At 38.9% G+C, this 22608-nt stretch overlaps 2 protein-coding genes across 3 annotated transcripts; both read left to right on the top strand.

The window, feature by feature from the left end:
• Positions 1–9387: 9387 nt before the first annotated feature.
• On the top strand, positions 9388–21290 carry LOC117412642 (COP9 signalosome complex subunit 8). Of its 2 annotated transcripts, none has more exons than XM_059032515.1 (7): positions 9388–9656; positions 11423–11493; positions 13352–13400; positions 13655–13787; positions 19182–19289; positions 19620–19682; positions 20262–21290. In XM_059032515.1, exons 1-7 carry the CDS (start codon positions 9510–9512, stop codon positions 20339–20341), a joined length of 651 nt encoding a protein of 216 aa, XP_058888498.1. In that variant the 5' UTR covers positions 9388–9509; the 3' UTR covers positions 20342–21290. The 2 variants fall into 2 exon arrangements, with proteins under 2 accessions (XP_058888498.1, XP_033877071.1); XM_034021180.2 differs by having other exon boundaries at positions 9426–9581.
• LOC117412633 (E3 ubiquitin-protein ligase TRIM63-like) lies at positions 14563–18005 on the top strand. Its single transcript, XM_034021158.3, has one exon. The coding sequence runs from the start codon at positions 16550–16552 to the stop codon at positions 17606–17608; it is 1059 nt and encodes a 352-aa protein (XP_033877049.3). The 5' UTR covers positions 14563–16549; the 3' UTR covers positions 17609–18005.
• Positions 21291–22608: the final 1318 nt, after the last annotated feature.

Raw genomic sequence — 22608 nt, 5'->3', positions numbered from 1 at the left:
CTTTATCCTGTAAGCGTCTCTCTCATTCCTATGCCTCACAAAAAAAAAAAAAAAAAAACTTTCCAAATTCCCATGCGCTGCTCTCAATCTCCGAACGAACCCGTCGCTTGTGATTAAGTTGTGAAGAGCTTGCCATCCTGCTTTTGTTCACTTGATTTCCCGGAGGTGACCATTCTCATCTTGTGGGATTTCTCTACCTTCAGTTCTTAATCATGGTTTTCATTTCATGGGGCCAATTATCAGCCTTGCAGTAAATGAGTGAGTTGAATTGTGTGTGTCGGGGGCATTGGCTATCTCTCTAATAATTAAGGTTATTGACTATTACTCTTGATTTTAAAAGCAGAAATAAATAACTTGGTTGTGAAGATTATCAATACGGATGAAACATTTTAGATGTTCCACATGTTAACAAAGCCAATAGAATTCTTGAAGAGTTTCTTGTGACCGCTGATATGACATATGTAACACTGTATGCACATGATTTGTAATATGTTAGTACACATGTCACACATACAGTACATCTAAGTATAACCGGTGAATTCCCCCAAGTGCACCATATGTACAGTAAGGGCAGTTGTTTTTGCTATGGTAAATGCATTAACAGAGTTCACTCCCCAATGCGTACACATGTTAAAATCACCACTGTCAAGCTCAGTCAAGTACCAATGAAGGACTTTCAGTGTCGACAGTATGTTGCTATTGGGTTCGCTGCACAGCCTCACCCCAGTGTCACTCCATATGTACATTATTCTTCATGGGGAATGTTATTCTGCTGACAGTATGCTTTCCCATGTGGAAGCTTAAGTAATACTTTAGCCCAAATGTCAAAATACTGACAGAGAATAACTGTGATCCTAATGTGCTTATACAGTCTCCCCATGTGTACATTAATGCTATGAGTTGTGTTGGAAGTTGATGGCACTGACAGTAATGATTTTCAATGTGTAGGTTTGCTGGACTGTACGCTTCTTCTCAGGCATGGCAGTGGATTAACCCAATGATATTGATACACCATACGCAATTCAACGGGGGGAGCACATTACACCATTACAAAGAGCTGGTTCATGACCATATGGAAATGCAGAGGTATTTGATTGTGAGATTAATTTAAAGTATTAACATTTCAAATTGGTATTACTGAAATAAAACTACATTGCACTTGTTTTTATTCAAATAATGAAATGCTAATAATATTGCACCTGGATACCACATCCAGTCCCAGTCTCCTGTTTACCACTGTGTGGTTTAGCAAGTTGGCAGCAGGTTGCGGGCTGTCTGTATTTAACTAAATCACTGTTCCTGTTTTGTCCTGAGGTTTTTATTTCCAATCAGATAAGTATGGTGCATAACAAGCACCCTCAGAGCTGAATGAAACATCACACTGCATTCTAGATCCCCACAACTGGATTCGTTGTTTAGGCAGGAAGGATTTGTCTTGTCAAACCTAATTTGCTCAGATTATATATTCAACAAGGACCAGGCACTATTTAAAGAAGCAGCTGCACTAGATTGTGATTGGAACATGAAAAGACAGCTGTAGATGTGTTTTGTTTCACCTGGTTAAGTCCCACTGTTGTACAACAATGAGTGAAATTACAATTACATTGCTAAGATTCCGAAGGCAGCGTCACGGTCTGGGGCTATCACAACACTCTTTTCCATTGTCACATTGAATTATTGTGCATTGCTTATGGTATTATAAAGCAAGGCTATATTATACAGCGTATATCTGACCTGTATTTAAACTGAACAGGATTTATTTTCGTGAGAGTTATTGCGATTCCTTGGCAAAACATCACATTCAGTTCTGAAACATGCCTATAATTCCAGGAACTGTACTGAATTGAATGTTGGTCTAAGAATAAACCAGAGAAGAAAACAATCCCACAATTCATTAAATGAACAATCATATCCACTTTAACAGGTCCAGGTCACTACTCCCTCGAAAATATCACGATTGCAATGGAAAGCAACTAAATGAGAAAACATGGATTTTATTTTAAAACGTGACATCTTGTACTACTACAAAACATGTCAGTCAATCGAGGAAGGAGCTGGCTGGTTAATAACAGTAATGAAGACATTGAAGTGGTGGGGACTGACCAAGGAAGTGCTGGACTACCTGATCACATGGATTGCAAACATAACGTTTTTTTTAACCTAGTTTTAGTACCAGGTATCATGGTTTTAAATGCAACTATGTTTGCTATTACATTTATTATATTGCAGGTTGTTTCTTTATTAACTTTAATAAATTAAAATGTAAAATGTATGCTTTTAAATCTTTTGTCGATTGCTGTGGAGATCAGTAATTGTAAAGTTTACTAATTTGTATAAAAACCTAGACTTTAATCCAAAAAGTGCCATTTACTGCAAATAATCACCATATTAGTAGGTTTCATACAGGACAAACCATATAGTGTTAAAGCAATCCTTTATATAACTTTCATGTAATACTCCTGGATAAAGTAATCCCATTTATAACACATCATAAAAAATCTGGCTGAAATGTCAGGGGAGCAGGCGTCTGCAGCAACGTATAAACAAATGGAACATTTACAACATCAAGAAATAATAGCAAGCGGAAGATACAGTTACAAAGTGATCGAAAATTGCTTTGCTGGACTAACATTCTGACATTAAATAATTGCACCATGACATGTCATTACTGGTTGAAATATAAACAGATTTGTTTCCTACCATCCGTATTGGCTATGAAATAGCTATGAAGCGGTTATGATAGCTTCTGACCATAAAGACAGCAATCATTCAGGTGTTCCTGTTAAACGTATGTGTGCTTTCAGTCAGTAAACATGGCTGCAAGATTACAGGAAACTGTACCCGGGTGCCAAAAATGTGTTTAAGCATCTTCTGTGGGTACCAGACACTTAGCATGCTTGAACACTTTAGACATTCAAAACGGAAATAGGCCCTCCTTGGATGACCCCTGCAGGTAAAAGTGTCACATATGGTATTGTGTGTTGTCTTCATAGAATCACTGTTGCAAGTGACATTGCTACATCGCTTCATTGCACACATGTTGGTGGAACAGCTTGATTATCGAACTACATAAAGAGGGGGTCAAACTGCTGATTTAACTAAAGTTAAGTAGAACATAATTTATATCTTTTTGAATAAAAACACATGCATCCTACTCTACCTTCTGTTCTAAACTTACTTTTACTCAGCTTCCATTTATAAGAACCCTGGGAAATAGAACCATAAGCAGGGCAAAAGAAAAAAAAAAACATATTAGGGTTATTGCCCATATATCTTGTGGATTGTATGAATGAAAATGTTTTGAGACTTAAACAAGTAGGATTGCGATCGCACTGCAGATAACTTTATATACACTCAAACAAAACAAACACTGTGTCCAATGGAGTTGGAAACAGCACCATCCCTTATCACCTTAAGAAGCACCATGACATTTCCCAGGTGTTTGCCCATGATAAATTACACAGCATTGTTAATTACCTGTTTTTCCATAACGTGACCTGTTATTGAACTGGAATTGTATTTTTTCTTCAGGATTTTTTTCAGACTAAATTAAGAACTGTGTCTGGGAGTAGAAGGAAAGCCTGAAGGCAGGGCAAGGTGCCAGGCTGCTATCAAACTCCATCAACGTGGCATTAAATTGGCAGCGTTTCTGAGACCCTCTGCTTTTAGAAGCACAAACAATGGTAATGCCTCTGTGGTCCCATAGCGTGGGCAAAGGGCTCCAGAATTAGGGTACTGGTCCAAATCCAGGACCATGGGAGAGAACAATGACCTCCACTCTTCAAATTCTCATGCATGTTGCTGCCACCCATAGTTCAATCTGAGATAGGTTTAAATTGACATTTTAGTCTGTCGGATTGGCAAATTTATACATGTGTTGGGATGCTGCATGTGAAATGTCATAGTAAAATGGACAATGCCAATCAAGGTTCTCTAGCATAGGAAGTCAAGAGTCTATAAATAATGACTTGGTTCTGTACTGACTCTCTAAACAGGGTTAAACAGAATCCAAATGGGAAAACTATGCAATAGCCATAGCTATCCCAACTGTTTTGAATACCACTGAAATTGCTTGATATTGTACGGAGAAATAAGTATAAACAATCTTCTTTTTTATCTTCTCCTTGTTCTTGTTCTTTTTGTTCCACTTGATCAAGAAGAAATGAAACATAATAAATGAAGATAGATCTTCATAAAACTCTCCATACTTTCATTAGAGATTAGAGATCAGACTCTGTAGCATATATTTATTATTTGTTTTTGTACGATATGAAATGTTGGTTGTTTTTTCTTTTTTTGGTCTGATATACAATTACAGACTAGGCATTGACAGAAATCAGTTCAGTCTTAGGTGGAAGCACAGGCACTGTGTGGTTTGAAATGTCTGATATAATAGTTCCCAGGACGACAGCGTTTTCATCAATTCAGCAATTATGTGAAAAACTAGAAAAAAGGGCTATTTTACCGACTGCCAGGATTTCCCACAGTCCAAGGCTGTCCAGCAGCTCAAACTAAAGCCAAAGATGGATTCTTGGTTGGTTAACAATTAGATTAAGGGAGGGTCAGAGTGGAGACTGGTGTGGGTCAAGCCCGACTAGCTTCCTTTGTAGTTCAAGATGACTGCAAAGAGCACAGAGCTGGGAAATAAACCACAAAATTAACATCTGCTGGCAACGTGTCTCTCAGTTTTCCTTAAAAAAAAAAAAAGAATTAAGCAACTATCAGGTGGATTGTATAGTCTCCTCTGTCCTTTTGTTCAGTACACTGAACATTTTTAATTTGAAATGCCTGTGCTTCCGTCAGCCAGAGAGACCTCGGGGACGGATGGTTCAGAATACTGAATGTTCACTATTTCAGGGTGCCAAATATTTTGTATGTTTTTGTGATCTCATGTGAAGCAAATAACATGTTTCACAGCCAAATTTCATTTTTCTCTTAACAAACCTGGTTTCAGAACCGAGGAGGAGAGACAGTATTGAATATATGGCACTTTTCCTTTACGATGGGGAGGTTCTGGGTTTTGATCCTTGACTTGACTCGATTATGACTGAATGAAATCATGCTGGTTGATGTATTAAGATACCACTCCAGTAGCCAACTAGCCAGGTTTGACCTCACATTGGAAAAAACTCACAACATCAGCCTGAAATATTGGATTCAGCTCAGCCACAAGAGCAGGGCAGTAATGTATCTTCACTCCTCATGGTAAATGTGCTAATCCACAGTCACTTTTGAACTTAACTACTTTCAAATATTGTCAAGACAAGTGCATGCTATTTGAATGATGCTGTTTAAATAATTTCAACTTGACTTCATATTTGATTTACATTAAATTAATTTCATACTGTAGTTTTCAAATCCTAGATCAAGTGCTTGAACTATTTTTAATTCACTCTAAAGCATCAGACAAACAGGTTTCAGCTTCCCTTTAAAAAAAAATTAAAATAGTTGCCAACAAGGAATTTGTATATGAAAGCAGTTATGTAAATCCCCTTTCTTGTAATTCTTATACACACACATAACCTAACACAGTGTCCAATTCATAGCAATGGCATGCCTTGGTAACTTTATATACACTCAAACAAAACAACCACTAGAGTTAAAAACAGCACCATCACTTATCACCTTAAAATATTTGCTTGGGGTAAAATATTGATAGGGGTTAACAAGTAGATCTCCAAATTTAGAAAGCCATGCCACAGCTCCTGGCATGGGTGTCAAAAATGAAGCTAACAAGCAGGTCTGACTACATTAATGTGGAGCGTTCAAAGGCACCATGCTCCGATCTCTGTAAGAAAAAACACAACAAAAAAACATTGGATTTGCTGACTCACGGAGCTGGTGAAAACACTCTGCAGAGTCCATAACTGGAGGCAGATGCTGGGCCAGAGCAAAACATTTTTGAAAGTTTATTTAATACATTCTTGTGTCCAGTCCCATTGCTGATGCTAGTCAGAAACAACATAAGTAATCCTTTGACAAGATATCTTGGCAAATTACAGATATTTCCTCTGTGGCGTACGCCTTGCTCCTAAAAACACAGATGGTTATTGCATTTTATACAAAGCCTTAGAGATCTACCTCATTGGTCTTACAACACATTTCAATGAAGGAAAATCTTTGTAAATTTTCAACAGGAATTAAAAGTTACGTTATTATTTTAGGAGATCAGGTAGCATTAAATGCTTTACATCACTGTAAAGTTGGCTTCTTGGTATCCAGTCCCATCTCAGTCTTTGATGGTGTGCGGGGGACCATATGGACCTTTCTTATCCCTCTGCCCTGGTCCTACACAGCTATAGACAAGGTCTATACACAGGACCCCACTGAAAAACAAGATGTGGCATCTCAGCCAGGCTGCCCTGAGTAAACAATATATTAAACTAAGTAAATAAATCAAATAAATAACACAACATAGCAGATAGAAATTGGCTGATTGCATTAACCAAAACAGCAATCTGAAGAGGGAAAGAGAATTTCAAACTGACCAATCACATGACCTGTGGTCAGAGGCTCCGAGTCCAGTTAGATAAGGATTAACCCCTTCGACCCTGGAAACTGCAACATCAACAGCACACTCCCCTGGGAAATCAAAACGGGAAGCCCTCCCAGACCAAGCCAGCGCTACAGGCTGTTTTTGTTTGTGTTAGTCGGTCACAACGGTACCTAACTGGTAGATAAAGTACAGGCAAAAGTCATTACTAAGATGGTTCTAATAAAGGGAATAAGGGAAGGAGGCAGGTCCTGTACAGATGCATCTGATGCACAGATTTTCCTTCTAAAACAACAGTGCAGTGAAAATCCAGGTTTTCTGCAAAAACGACTGTGCGGCTGGCACACTTTGGTTATCTTTTTTTCATTTTGTGTGTTCAATTATAATGATTCCCCCGATTTTCTCCCTATTTGGAATTACCAATCGTTTTTCTCCTCACCGCAGTAATTCCCCACATGGCTCAGGAGACCTGAAGATTCAGTGGGCGTTCTCTGATCCCACTACCAAGCCAACTTCCTTTTTCACCCAGGAACTCAAGAGCGGAAGTCAGCGAGCTAACGACCTCTTTTTGCAATTATGTGATAAACCCTAACCCCCTAACCCTAACCCTAACCCTAACCACTCGGCTGTACTTCTACCTGACAGGCAACTGCAGGGCGAAACTAAGATGCTATGGCACTCAGCCTTTTATTATACAAACAAATAAACGATTTAAACAAAACACTGACACAAAACGGCATGTTGCCCAAAACAAACAATACTGAAACAACAAGTATCGTGCGAGTACTTCCAGCACGAGTAGCAATTGTTATTTTATAGCTGTACCTCTCTCTCTCTCTCTCTCTCTCTCTCTCTCTCTCTCTCTCTCTCCTCCCATTCTCCAGTCATGAACACTCTCCACCTGTGCAGTCAAACTGCCGGTCTTTAATATTATGGCAGAGGAGGTTAACTAGTTATTAATTATCTTATTAGCCCTCGGCCATAGTGTGCACGAGTTCCATACTTTGCGTGACTGTCAGCCAGTTAAGCAATCAGTGGCTGACTGTCATGCATCCCTACGAGGTATTTAAAATACACAAAACAATAACAAATAACGGCGGACGGCACCTCGCTCGTCCTGCTGTAATGGCTTTCTGTTTATTTATTTATTAATTTTACATTCACCGTGGTCCAGATTTGAACCACTGACCCTCAGCACTAAAGGCAGACACACTACAGTTTTGTTTAAGGGGAATCCCCCTAGCGGGGTTTGTAGTCATGTCTTTATGCACACATACAATGTGCCTATTTGGCCAGTAGGGGTCATTTATTACACTGACAAATAATAATACATAATAACACCAGCTTTTTGCCGTCATATATAAAATATAAATCACAATAAAAAACAAATACAAAATATAAATTATAATATGCACAGGTGAGGGGGAGTACCCCGTCACAACATGACATCACAGAAATACAATACATCACATCACAGACACTGACTTTCCATTTCCTGTGTTATTAAAGCACAGTTCTGAACAGGATCAAAGTCTACAGGAAATGAAGAAGACTGATGTTTGCCTGTGAAATAAAGCCGACGTCCACCCAGGTGCACAGGACCAGAACCGCCTTGATAACCAGGAGCGAGATGCTGTTTCAGTTCATACCATTCCAGCTTCATAACCAACTCAATAGATATTCAGCATGCCACTGCATGCATTCAAAGGGTTATGCCATGCATTTACCACAGGTTAAAATGGGTTGCCCTTTTTTAATATGCTTTACCATTCCTTCTGGGTTTGAATGCTTGGCTAAGCTTTACCTTGCTTTCACTATACTGTATTACACTTTGCTGTGCTTTAACTATATACACGTTTATCAGGGTGGTTACCAAACTATATAAAACTGGTGTGCTAACAACAACATAGCCTCCAAGATAACCTCTTGTGTAATTCACTGCTAATGTCATTTAAGTGCAGCAGCAGCTTCTATAACCATCAAGAGCATTATTCTGCCGTGACGTCTCAGAGAAGCGCTTTCCTGCAGCCTTTGTGGATCCTGGACCCTGCTGCCCCATGTCAGGGATGGGCTGTCCCGCGTTTCCTTCAGGAACAGACTCTGATGAAGTTTGCTGGGGCAGGATCCGGCCCATCCTGTCAGTTCTGATAAATGAAATAATAAACAGGCGTTGCTGTACAGAGCCCCCAGGGATCATGTGCAGGTTCATTGGGATGCCATCTAAACCATGGCCATCATATAACAGGGTAGCTCACAGATGGCTGATCTTTCTTAGTTTTCATCATGAACTCATATAAATTACTCATGTTTTTCTTTTGATAATTAAGCTACTGTTTTAAAGGGAGGCATTTTAAATGTAATACAGTTGTTTACCGAATATGAATTCAATTTTTAATGTTACCTACACTTAAAAAAGCTAATAATACATAGCTAGGCCATCAAAGTACTTTTGTTAAACATATATATATATATTGTGTGTGTGTGTGCGTGTGTGAGAGAGAGATTTTTCACGTTTCAAATGTGTTGAGCATGTCAAATTGACCTCAACCAGAATATTTTGCTTATAGCGACATCTAGTGTTCATTTGCTGTATTTTATTTTCTGGATATCTTAAATACGTCATTGGTGATACGAACATCGCAGGAGGCTACAATTGAGGAAGAGCGACCAATGACTAAATTCAGGTTTATTATGGATCAGACGGTTTATGGTTATAGTTAAGTTAACCCAGCTTAGAGTTCTGAATATTACTGAGTATAATGACACTGTGAACACTTAAACACATACTATACATACCTGGTATTTGTGGTGTAAAGTTGTAAACTGTATACATACTGTACTTAGGAGAATGGGAAGAGTTTCTTGCTTCATCAATAATACAATATAATAATAAGCCTCCACGCCAGCAGAGGGCAGGATAAAGCTTAGAGCCGAAACAAACGGTCGGAGCAGCGTGACCCCGGTTTCCCCGGAAGAGGAAGAATCAGGTGCTGGTTTTTTCCTGCAGATCGACAACATGCCAGAGGCAGTCTTAATGGACGAGAATTACAACAAACTCCTGGAGCAGTGCGAGACACAGGAGTTGGAGGTAATTATACACATAACAAGTCAGAGTTTGCAGCCATTTAAAAAGAAGAAAAAAAGGATCTATTTCCGACAAGTAGTAAGTAATGCGCGACCATTGTAACCCGTGCGAGTTGTGATAGACAACTGTGACATTACTGCTGTAATCATGACACCCAAATATTATTGTTATTAGGTTATTACGCATGATTATGAAGTTTAACGTAAAGTCACTTAGATTAGAGGTGTACGGTACGGTATTATTAAAGTGATTTAATTTAGACCAAATTTAAACTGAAACAGCTTTCAAACTGCAGCTAAGCGTTTATTCTAGTAGTATTACTAATCTCTAGAATTGAGCTAGCCGAGTATGTATTATTGCATGTGTGATTTGGCTTATTAACGCAGGTTTATTTTTGCAACATTTATTACACAGTAACTTCGTTTTGGTTACCTGTAATAGCACTGGACAATCCCTAGCCCCTATAGGCAGTAATGCAATCCTGTTTCATTTTCATGTAGTCACTCCTCAATAAAGGTAGCTTAGCAGCAGTCAAAAGGGACCGCCCCCTTCCTTTAGTTATTTCGTCCCCATACCTTACTCGTGCAAAAGAGGTTTGCAATGATTGCTACACCACACACTGCTGGTAAGCACTCGGGAAAACAATTGCTGTAAATTTAAAGTTTAAACATACTTTTGCATGAGTCAAAGGGTTTGTTCCTAGTGAAGGTACTGAGGAAGCTGAGGTTACTACCAGTAGGGTTTTTACTAACACATTTCCCACTGCCAGTATCTGCACATTTTAAATATACCGAGTATCAAAATAAACTTATCACTATTAGCACATTTATTTTTGAAAAAAATAAGGTATATAAATGATGGACATTGACAATGTTTTTGGTTTCTTTTTAATTGCTGGATGATTCATCCTTGACCATGACACGCTTGAGTGACTATGACTGAAGCATGTGCACTTAATCACCTAATTAGTGAGACAGTTAATTGGACGCTGGATATGGAGTGATTTCAGCTGTTGAATTGCAAGCTTGAATAAAAGCAATGAAGAAAATCACAGAAAAAAAAACAATATGCCACATCTGTCAAGAGAGCAGCGCCTTCGTGCGATCGGCATGTTGGAAGCTGGACTAGAGCAGCGTACTGTGGCTCGCCGTCTTGGGTGCTCACAGTCAGCAATTTCAAACCTGGCGAGACGGTATAACCAGACACACTCTGTCAATGACAGGCCACAAACTGGGAGACCAAGAGTCGCAACACCTGCCCAAGATCGACAGATCATTCTGCAACATCTTCATGATGTCAGTTGTTAATTGGCACAATAAAAAGTCACTGAACCTGCTCTAAAACAACATTTTTTGATCACCTGGGTTCAATCCCAGGTGGGGGACACTGCTGCTGTACCCTTGAGCAAGGTACTTTACCTAGATTGCTCCAGTAAAAAACCCAACTGTATAAATGGGTAATTGTATTTTAATGTGTAAAAAATAATGTGTAAAAAAGAATGTAATTGTATGTAAAAATAATGTGATATCTTGTAACAATTGTAAGTCGCCCTGGATAAGGGCATCTGCTAAGAAATAAATAAATAATAATAATAATAATAATAATAATAATATAAGTGATAAGTTTCTTTTGATGCTCAAATATAATTGATAAAGTTTCTTTTGATGCTTAGTATATACTCCATTATTTTTCTCTCAACATGTGTTAAACTGCTGGCAGCAGCCTTTTTTTTTATTTCATACTGGAAATAGAAAGAAATTAACACAAAAGAAAATATCACAAAACAAGCGCTTTCCTTTAGATAAAATTGTGTGGTAAATACAAAATGTGTTTGTTTTCTTTAGGCTCCTGGTGGAATAGCAACCCCTCAGGTGTATGGCCAGCTGCTCGCTTTGTATCTCCTGCACAATGACATGTAAGTTTAACATATGCATTCTAACTGGTGATATAGTTAGTTACTACTCAGTAGTAGGGGGCCACAGGGTGAGAACAACTACTCTGCCCTTGATAACCATGTAATTAGTGTCAGTGCCTTATACTGGCAAATACAGAGACATGCGTATCTTCAGCTGCTGTTCTGAGTGGAGTGGGTCTTTCTTCCACTGCCAGAGCGGTCTACCTGCACAGTGTTTAAGTGGAGTTGTTTTTACGTGACCCGTATACATAAAGTTTGTTGCATTTTCCTAATTCACACTTGCGATTTAAGGCGGCCCAGGGCCGGCCTAGATTTAGGCCACCATTTCCACGTGGCTCAGGGCCTGCAATCCAGGACCAGGGCTGGCCTTTACATTTATATTAACGCAAAGCAGACTTAGGGTCGCCTTTTCATATCACATTACCAGTTTGATTATGTAGCTCAGTAGCAGGGATCACAGGAATCAGTTTGCTCTGGAATAACAAGGAAACATTTTCTATGATAGCATGGAAAAACACAGATTTTCTATGATGTCCTGCGATTTTTTTGTCTTACATTTGGGAGGGGCAAGAAACAAGCAAGGCTTTTTTGTTTGTTTGTTTGATAATAACCATATCAATACACATACCATATCAACATTGACACAGGCAACTTTGCTTTAAATTTACGTAAACATACCTGTCTAATAAAACTGCTTCCGGTATTCAAGTTCAGTGTTGAATGAAGCTTCAGTTTACTTCAGTCAGTATCCAGAGCTGTTCAAAGATGCCGAAAACAGTAACAATCGCCCTTAAAGATTGGGTCAACAAGTTTGGCAAGGAAGGTGTAGAACACATGGGAAGGTGGTCAGTCGTGAGCTGCTCTTGTGAATGTCATTGTATGTACAACCTGTTAGTCATTTGCAATCTGAGTGAAGTATCCATTACGAAAATAAATATTTATACCAGTGAACACTAGCAATTGCTGTTTCCTACGTTCTAAATACCTCAGTGTTTTTGAGAGAATTGATTGTGGGTGGGGGTAAGCTCGGACCGTCGCCCCATTACACACCATAACTTTAAGTCAAACTAGTCAATAATATATGTTTCTTTTTAATATATACATATATACTGTAAAAATTATACTGTACTTTATTGAAAAAAAAATATATTATTAAGAAACATCTGCTACAAATCAAGGATTACTGTATATACTTCCATTCTGAGTGCAGTCCATCGTTCCATAAAATTAAAAAAGCAATTTGCTACATTTTAGGCCTGCTTTTCAGTCCCGTATAAAACCTCTAACATGAACAAGGTTGCAGACCTAAATATGCGGCAGCCCTGGGCCAGCACAGTAGTGTGAATGGGGTCTAAATCACAGAATCTTTTTCTTCAGAAGTCATATCAGACAGATACGTCAGGATAAAATGTCTCTGACAAACAGAGTGGCCAGCAGGCTGTATTTTGAAGACCTCCTTCCAGGCACAGCTTGCCTTGTTTGTTGATGACATACTGACAGTGCTGTTGACAAAATATGAAACAAAGTAACACCATTTTAATTGTTCATAGGCTTTGCAGGCTACCATAAGTCTGACTGTGTGGCCACAAGTTTTATCACATAGTTGGTTCACAGTACTGTAAAATAAGTTTATTTTTCAACTGCCAACACTGAAAGAGGGATTTTAAAATGATTATTTTATTTAAAACTGAAATCCAATGATGGACAAAAAAAAAAGGTTAAAGCCTGTCAACAGCATAGATTGAGTAATTACTGAAACATGAATCAGCTAAAGGTTATTTCGTTCTAATATACCAGCCATTATTTTGTTCATTCAGTTATTTAAATTATAATTGTTGTTTTTTTTTTTTTGTTTAAGGAATAATGGTCGGTACCTTTGGAAAAGAATTCCTCAAGCTGTTAAAACTGTAAGTATTTACTGGATGTTAAACACTTGATCGTATTTGTGTTGCACTCTGTTGTGGTGCGCTTTGTGTTAATAAATAAAACTAATCAAGTAAAAATCAGTGGCTCTTAAGAAGACCCTGAGCACAGTGCAGCATGTTACCCAAGCAGCCACTATTGTTGAGTGCGCCATACACTGATAGACATTTTCCAAATTGAAATCCTACTTATAAGTGCAGTGATTGTTTAACTTAAAAGCTGTTTTCTTTCTCTGTAGTCTAACATGGAGCTGGCGGCTATCTGGGCAGTAGGGCAGCGGATCTGGCAGCGAGATTTCCCGGGAATATACACAGCCATTGCAGCTCATCAGTGGTCTGAGTGCATTCAGCCTGTCATGGAGGCACTCCAAGGTACAAGCAGTTCAGTGTCAGCCGTTGTTATTATTTGTTTTTTTAGCAGTCGTGATCTTGACCCCATTTTATCACAGGATATCATCTATGAAAGCCCTTCAAATGCTTCTCTCCAAAATGTATGCCTGTACATTTCACTTTTTTAGCCACAATAAATGTGTGTTTGTTATCAAGGTTAATAAATATACATGTAATGTTGGCTAAAAGCGTCTGTGCCATTGGAGGGATTCTCATTTGATTGCATAGTCGTATACTAGGACAACTCTGTCAGTCTGGTTCTTATGTTTTTTATTTTGGAAATAAGTACTAATACAGAACTTGCTTATGCTGGGAATCGGTGAGAGCAATCAACATCAGACCTTCCTCAGCGACTGATTGTCGATAATGCAGTTTTCAGTGGGAACGTTACAGGTTAAATAAGTTCAGCATTCTTCTTTCATTTCCACGTGCAAACATGCATATTCTTCCACAAGTAATAAATATTCTCTGTCAGTCATATGCATGATTGCTGTTTGAAATCATTTCTTTCTGTTGTAATTTATAATCATTTTTTAAGCTGAAATACCCAGTTTTTCAGTAGATACTATTGACAGCAACTCTTACATATCATGCTTCGTGATTCCATCTTGCATACACAATTGCGTGCTGTGAAATATTGCACTTTTAATGCCCTTGAATCAACATAAGGCAATATTTCATAATTGTTTTGGTAAATATAACTTTTTTTTTTCTCAATTTCCACACTAGTTGAAAACCTGTTTGGTTCAAGGTAAGAATGATTACAATATAGTACCAATTTCTAGTTATAGTAACAGTCACATAAATTGTATACTTGTATATCCTTTAATTCCTTCTGTATACATTTATACACCTGCAGACTTATATTTACAGATGCACTTCAGACAGTGCAATTTTTGCAATCTTTCCTGAAAAAGAGGAGAAAAAAATGTATCTTTAGGATGACTTACCTCTGGACTAAGAAAGCATTCAGTTCTGCTTTTACTTACTCAGAACCACAGAGCATTGATAGCTCTATATCTAGTGTTAACCTCATCCAGGCTTGTTTAGAAAGGATAAGAAATAAATACCCAGTAGCTTGTTGATAGTCCTGTCTGTGTACCAGAAGTTATTTTGAACAGGCTTGCATAACAACAAATATACAACTGTAACTGCATAATCATATTGCACAAGCACTGTTTGTAACGAGATCTTTGGGATAGTGGGGGGTGTATTCACATGGGACTTTGTTTGTGCTATACTGAGAACATTTATAAAACTATAGCAACAGAACACAATATTGTACTGAAAGCACAATTACTTTCACTGGTTATGTGTTTTTAAAGTGTGCATTTTATTTTTTTATTTTTTTTTTTTAATTTAGTCGTCGCCAATTATTTTTACCCCGGTTTTCACCCCAATTTAGCATGCCCAATTATTATCTGTATCCCCGGCTCACCGCTCGCAACCCCCCCGCCGACTCAGGAAACGGAGGCTGAAACACGCGTCCTCTGAAACGTGCTCCTTCCAAGCCGTCATTTTTCGCACTGCAGATCCACAGCAATGCTACCAGACCTATAGTGCCGGAGGACAACACAGATCTGGCGGCTCCGCTGCAGAGCCACAGGCGCCCTATCGGCCACAGGGGTCGCTGATGCGCGGTGAGCCGTGGATTCCCCTGCCGACCTAAGCCCTCCCTACCCGGGCAGCGCTCAGCCAATTGTGCGCCGCCCCCTAGGAACTCTCGGTCACGGTCAGCTGTGACATAGCCTGGATTCGAACCAGCGATCTCCAGGCTATAGGGCACATCCTGCGAGGAGCGCCTTTACTGGATGCGCCACTCGGGAGCCCTAAAGTGTGCATTTTGGTTTTGTGATAACTTAAGTTCTACTAAGTTTAAATTGAGTTTATTGTAACATAGGCCAGGTTGTAAGTCGCCCTGGATAATTGTAAGTTTCCCTGGATAAGGGTGTCTGCTAAGAAATAAATAATAATAATAATAATAATAATAATAATAATAATAATAATAATAATAATAGATCATATAGATAGACAGGGCCAGTGATGTATTATCAAAACAAATATCAATTCCATTTATTTATTGGAATAATTTTTGTTTAGTTTTTGAAATAAATCAAACCATATATTAAAAGAAAAATAAATACGAATTGGAGAGAGAAGAACAAGTGCCAGTCATCAGTTGTAGGAAATTATTTCAGCCTCCCACCATGGAAAGTACTGAAAATAAATACCTCAAAACATTGCTCCCAGAGTGATGTTTACAGAGCAGCTGATTGTATATCTTATTGGTGTGGCTGTCTCACATGTTATGATGAAACCAGCAAGTTGAACAGGCTGTCCCTGTCACAGTGCAGTGTACATTTGTTGAATTAAGAAGAGCTAGCCCTTACTCAATAGCCCTGCTGTTGTGGGGAGGGGGTGTCTGGGTCTTGCTCATACTTGCATGTGACAGCCAGGACATGATTTCTCAGAATCCAGGCTCACAAACAGGCCCAGAGGAATGGCAGGGGATCGTATGACAGTGAGCATCAGGAACGATATAAATAGAGGCTTACAGCCAAGTGTCAGGCAGATCAAAATAACCCTCGACACAGACACAAGCTAATTCACAGCTACTGAAGCAGATTCGGAACCTGTCTGAGAAGGGGAAAACAAACTGCTGTTGAAAAGAGGGAAAAAAAAGGAGTTGGGCACAGCATTTTAGTATTTAGGTGAGCAGCAAATCTTGGTCAACAAACCTTAAAATGGATTTCAAAACCAGTAATATTATCAGACCTTCAAGTCCTATGGAGAACTTAGAGAAGCAGCTGAGCTGCCCTATTTGCTTAGAAATGTTCAGCAAGCCGGTGGTTATCTTACCTTGCCAGCACAACTTATGCAGGAGCTGTGCCAACGACCTCTACGAAGCTCACAACTCTTATCGCTACTCCGGTGGGATATTCCGCTGCCCCACCTGCCGATTTGAGGTGGTCATGGACCGCCATGGGGTTCACGGGCTGCAGAGGAACCTGCTGGTGGAGAACATCATTGACCTCTACAAGCAGCAGCTGGTGAGCAACACCAGCCCACTCCTGAAGAGTAAGGAGAGTGATGAGCCCACGTGCGAAGAGCATGAGGAAGAGAAGATCAACATCTACTGCATTACCTGTCAGGTCCCCACTTGTTCCATGTGCAAAGTGTTTGGGGTACACAAGGACTGCGAGGTGTCCACTCTGCAGAACATCTATCAGACTAAGAAGACAGAGCTCAGCAATTGCATTGACATGCTGGTCACCGGAAACAGTTATGTCCAGGCAGTTATGAATCAACTTGAAGATGTATGCAAGACCATCACAGAGAACAGCCAGTCGCGCAAGCAGTCCCTGGCGGAGAAATTTGACATGCTCTATGCCATCCTAGAAGAGAAAAAAGCGGAGCTGCTGAACAAGATCAGCCAAGAGCAGGAGGAGAAGACGGGCTATGTGCGCACTCTGGTCCAGCAGTACAAGGACCAGCTGCAGGGAAACTCCCAGCTGATGGAGACAGCTATCCAAACCATGGACCAGCCCGGCGTGGCCGAATTCCTGATGAACAGCAAAGATCTAATTACAAAGACAAGAGATGCTGCAAAACTCTCCGTGGTTCAGAAGACTGAGCCAGGTTTTGAGAATATGGATCACTTCACCCTCATTACAGAGCATGTCGAGGCCATTCTCACCAATATGGATTTCGGAACAGAGGATGTTGAGGAGCTTGAAGAGGCAGAAGAGGAGGTGGTGGAGGAGGAGGAGGAGGAGGAGGAGGAGGAGGAGGAGGAGGAATAATAATGCATGGACAGTTAGCAGTAAGGGAATGCCTACAGTGCGGTTAAGAAGAGTGGCCTGATTGAGGATGACCGAAACAAATCGAGAAGGAAAAGGTGTTGGGGGTCAACAAACAACTCAGGATTTTACTGTCTGCAAAGAATAATGTAAGACATTAAACTGAAAGGGGGTGGGGGCTGTGAAACTCAAAGTAAAACCATGATTTATTTTCTCCCTCTGAAGGATGTAAAACTTTATGCTGCTACAAAATGAACCATTTTGCACCTTTTTTATATTTTTGTATTTGATTCAATGGGACTTTTTTTAAAATCTAAACATTTGTCATACTGTAAGTTTGTATTCTAACATGGTACACTTGTATTAGTTTACATATTTTAAAGTTTTTTTTTTTTCATTGCATCAAGATAGTTTAAATTACAGTTTCAATAGTAGGATGTTTGTTTTAGCTCTTCGGTTAGTTGAAATGATTTGAACACTTGAAATACTTGAATAATTTTGGTTGTTGATTTTAACATGAAATAAAATGTGCTTAAAAATTATTTCAATGATTTGTTTTCCTTCACTGAGATACATGCATCAGAAATAGGAAAAAAAGAAATCATCTTTTGAGGTGAAATTCTGCATTACAGAATTGTATTTAATTAAATTGCTCCTGTCATAAATTCAAGGATTGAAATAAGACTACCATTGCTTATCTGTTTCAAATGATCACAATATAAATGCTTGGAACATTTTCAAATCCAAAAATAAAACAGAGGTTGACACTTCATAATCTTGGTATCCAATGGGACCTATTTCAATGATGTAAAATGGCATTTGTTAAGATCAATTGAATCATTTTAAGTAGAGGTCACCCGCAACTAAAGAACATACACAACCCAAGAATAGAACCCGGCTGCACTGGAACGTGTGTTCCATTTCCACCTCTGACATTCAAGCCTTATTTGAAAGTGACTGCTCTGCATACTGTGGTGCAGTTCATCGGTTTTTAAAAATAAAAACGGAATCTTCTAAATGTGCCTTCGGGGGTGTTTTTTCAGTTATCGTTTAAAACCTCAAACTTCAAGCCCTATGTATAATGCAAGTAAAAGGACCCTTCTGAGTCTCAGTTGTATTGTGATTGTATGCTGCACATAGGAAACTATGAGCACGAGCTTGCATGCCTCTTACCAAAGTGAATACAGTAGTTTGTACCATTGTTTAACTACATGAGGGTGACAAGATCCTGCAGAAGGAATGAAATGGATGTAACCTGTTCTAATACAAACCACACCAAGCAGCATCTGGATTCAATAAGCAGTCATTTTAAAGGCTTGTGTTTCCAGCTCTGGCTGATGTCATTATATCACTTTATTAGAATCACTAATAACAGTTGCAGACAAAGGGGCTTAATTGCAAATACATTAACCTGAGAAAAATAAACATGACATGAAAGAAACCATTAAGTTATGGCCATTTTATGCTATCAACATTATAATTTTTGTTTTTGTTATTACTTCCACCCTAACTGTTTCAGCTCCAGTACAGGGGGGAGGGGGTACTCAGTTGCATTTGTTTTCTTCTGTCTGTGCAGAAGCGACACGGAGGAGAGCCTTCGGACTCGTAGCTCAGGCTTACACCTCGATCACAGCTGACGATTTTGCTGCTTTTGTTGGATATTCAGTAGAGGAAGCTGTAAAAGGTAACATAAAAAAAAAAAAAAAAAAAAAGACATTGTGTGACAATGCATTAAGAAATCTGTAATTTATACAGCACATCCATAATGTGACAGCCTGCTGAAGTTAGTAGTTATATGATGTATGGAAAGGGTCTCTTTCTTTCTCTTGACTCGAATGTATATGGTGAGAGGTGCCTTGGGAGAAGCCACAATTTTAAGCAGCTTTGAAAAAGCAGTCGCCTTGAAAATTAAGTGACTTTTTTATGGGAGAACTTACACATTTTATTTATTTTATTTATTTATTATAAATATAAAAAAATGACAATTATTCTCTCTTACCTTTCGATTTCCCAGGGGTTGTAAATCAAGGCTGGCAGGCAGACCCAAACACCAGGATGGTAATGCCCAGAAAGCCAGGTAGGTGGCACTGTTGCACTCTGGTACACAGCCTCTGTTTGACAAAACAGATGTTTACTGTTAGCGGCTATCTGTTTTAAAGTTGACAGTAGTGACTTGTTTTTGATGTCTGTTTCTGCCCATTTAGTTTGGAAAGGGGGGGTGTTATGTTTGGGCTAGATATAGTTCTATTCACTTTCATTGTATTTTTAGCTTTGCACCATATTGGGTAAATTTCAATCTTGAGGTTTCATTCCTCTTGTGCAATAGAAAAACACACACACATCTAAAACTGAATATAAAACTTTCATGCACACTCGTACCTCTGCCTTGCATCTCTCAATATGATTTTAGTATAAGAATGGAGGGTGAATACATATTGTTAAACATAGGTTTCATTCCAGCATTGATAGACGTGTATTAGAATCATACTATTACACTCAATGACGTTAACGGATAAGATTCCTATGTTTCAAAGAACTTGGTTGTCCTTATCCATCTTCATTCATGTTTTGTTCTTACTCTTTTAATGAACAAAGAGATGACAATTAGTAAATCAGTTACATTTTTTAATGAAGGTTTTGTTCTTTTGCTGCACAGATCCTCCCCCAGTTTCCATGGTTCCTAACGAGCAGCAGTTGGCCAGACTCACTGACTACGTGGCTTTCCTTGAGAACTGATAAAATCCCAGCCTGGAGACGTCCCGGTTAGCAGGAGCCGTTTATTCTGAACCTTAAAGCCACGGAACCCCCTTGTCTGATTGGTTGTGCTCCAATATCTTTGACTGCAAATCAGCTTGAATAGTGTTTATAGGTTTTCATGCCATGAATTGTTCACCCAGGCTCTGTTAGCAGGATCGTCTACGGGAAGAACTGCAAGACAAAAACAAATAAACCTGGAATGAGACATGCCAGTGATGCTGTTTTCAGTATACGTAATGTGTCCTTTCACAATATGAACCCATTTTACCTGAAATGCTTTTGATTGCTATCTGCCCCTTGCCAATGTCATTCTTCACCCTGTTTAGTATGCAATATCGTTCTGTAGCAAACTAGCAATCTAAGCTTCACTGCAACAGAATAATGCAGCACTTACAGTAAAGAGCTTCCTTCTAATTGGCTTCCAGTTGACTGATGCTTACAACAGAATGTGCATTTCCGCCCCTCTACTTAGAAAACATGTTATATGGTAGAACAGCTGAGCAGTATTTCAGTTTACCTCCAAAAAAATTACAAAATTCCTGGTCAGATGTCACATTTAAAAAAGTAAAGCCACGAAAGGCTAATTTTCAATGCAAATAGGTTAAACAGTTTGAAAAGTCAAAGGGTGCATTTTCAGTAAGGCTTTCTAAAGCACTTGCTTTACGTACGCAGTGCACTTACTTTTTGTAACCTTGTGGTTTAACTGTAGCAGGTTCACACCTTGCTGGTTCAGAATTCCACTGCAGTTCACACTGACTCCTTAAATAACAATAACATCACTGGAGATGCACCATCTAGCCCTGTGTTATCTATATTAATGTAAATGTTGTACATTTATTGTTTGTTTATTTGTGAGTAGAGAAAATGCACTGCAGAAAGTAAAATCCAATTCAATGCAAATACAATTCTCTTCTGGTTTCAAAATATATATACATGTTGTGTTATTGTCTTATTATTAGTGTGTGTGTGCTGAAAAAGACAAGTCGGGTATCATAATGGCATACTGCTTCTGGGCAATAGATAGGGCTCATGGCAGTGTGTTAGTAATATGTACTTTGATTTAATAATATATCACTTTTGCTCTCAGCATTATTTTTCCCCCCTCAAAGAATGCTTATGCAGTTTCTAACATTTTAATAATTGGCACCAAAGCAAAAGTGTTAGAACCTTTAGAAATGATAGGGAATTAGAGTAGCATTTCACCTGATCACAAAACCACCACATGATTCAACATCATCTACAGGATCGCCTCTCTGGAGAAGCCTGAGCCCGCAGAGCCAGGGTGGTTGTTTAGGGTAGGACTGCAGTGTGACTGAGTTAAGAACAGTACCAAAAGTAACAAATCAAAAATCAAAAACTGGGTGAAGGCTGTGGGGACTGGGATGCAAGGTAATAGGATAGCACTGTTTACGTTGTTCCATGTGGACATGGTACACATGTTCTTTCAGAATTGGATTGAGCCAGTACCCTGGGTCAGCTTGTTTCAAGGGCAGCAATGGTCTTGCTGCTCCTGGGGTGACAGCTGTTTCCTAAAGTACTGGCGTGGAATCAGCAGCTTTCCTCCATGGGCTGTGTTTTTTTTTTTTTAATATAGTTATATTAAGAAGTGCTAATAACGATGTGTTATAAAAAACTAATAAAGTGAGATTCTTGCCCAGTATTTAATTAAAAAAAATAAATAAATAACTATAGCTTTAATAAAGGTCAGCTATCGGGCACATGTACTTGCATGCTGTATCACCAGCTCAACTTGCTAGTCAGTCAGATATATTTACACACTCTAAATCTATTACGAGGTACCAAGGATCATATGTCTACAGCAACCTATGCCAAGTAAACAGCACTGGAGTTATTGCCATTGACCAGAATTCTAATATTGAAGTGAAACATGTGAAACAACCTATTAGTAAAGTCCCATATGTGGGTACAATGTATACTGTGTTGACACTGGACAGCTAGTTGAAAGATTAAATATAACTGCAATTACAATTAAACTGCAATGAAAAAGAAAAACAGCTGCAGATGTAATAAGTGAATAGTTTAAGGACTGATGACTGGGTACAAAAACAGGCTGTCTGTTGCCATGTAATATGAACACAAGTTAAGCATATTCATGTCCATTAGTGCAAAGAAGACAAAAGAAGTGGCTGGAAGTCAGTAATGCACTGTTATTTTACCAGGCTAGCTAATGTAGTGGATTGAAAAGATATTATAGCATGGTACAAGAAACCCATACATTCACACTG

This window comes from Acipenser ruthenus, chromosome 10 (genome assembly GCF_902713425.1).
Source record: "Acipenser ruthenus chromosome 10, fAciRut3.2 maternal haplotype, whole genome shotgun sequence".
NCBI lineage: Eukaryota > Metazoa > Chordata > Actinopteri > Acipenseriformes > Acipenseridae > Acipenser > Acipenser ruthenus.
This window is presented reverse-complemented; position numbering and strand designations above follow the sequence as displayed.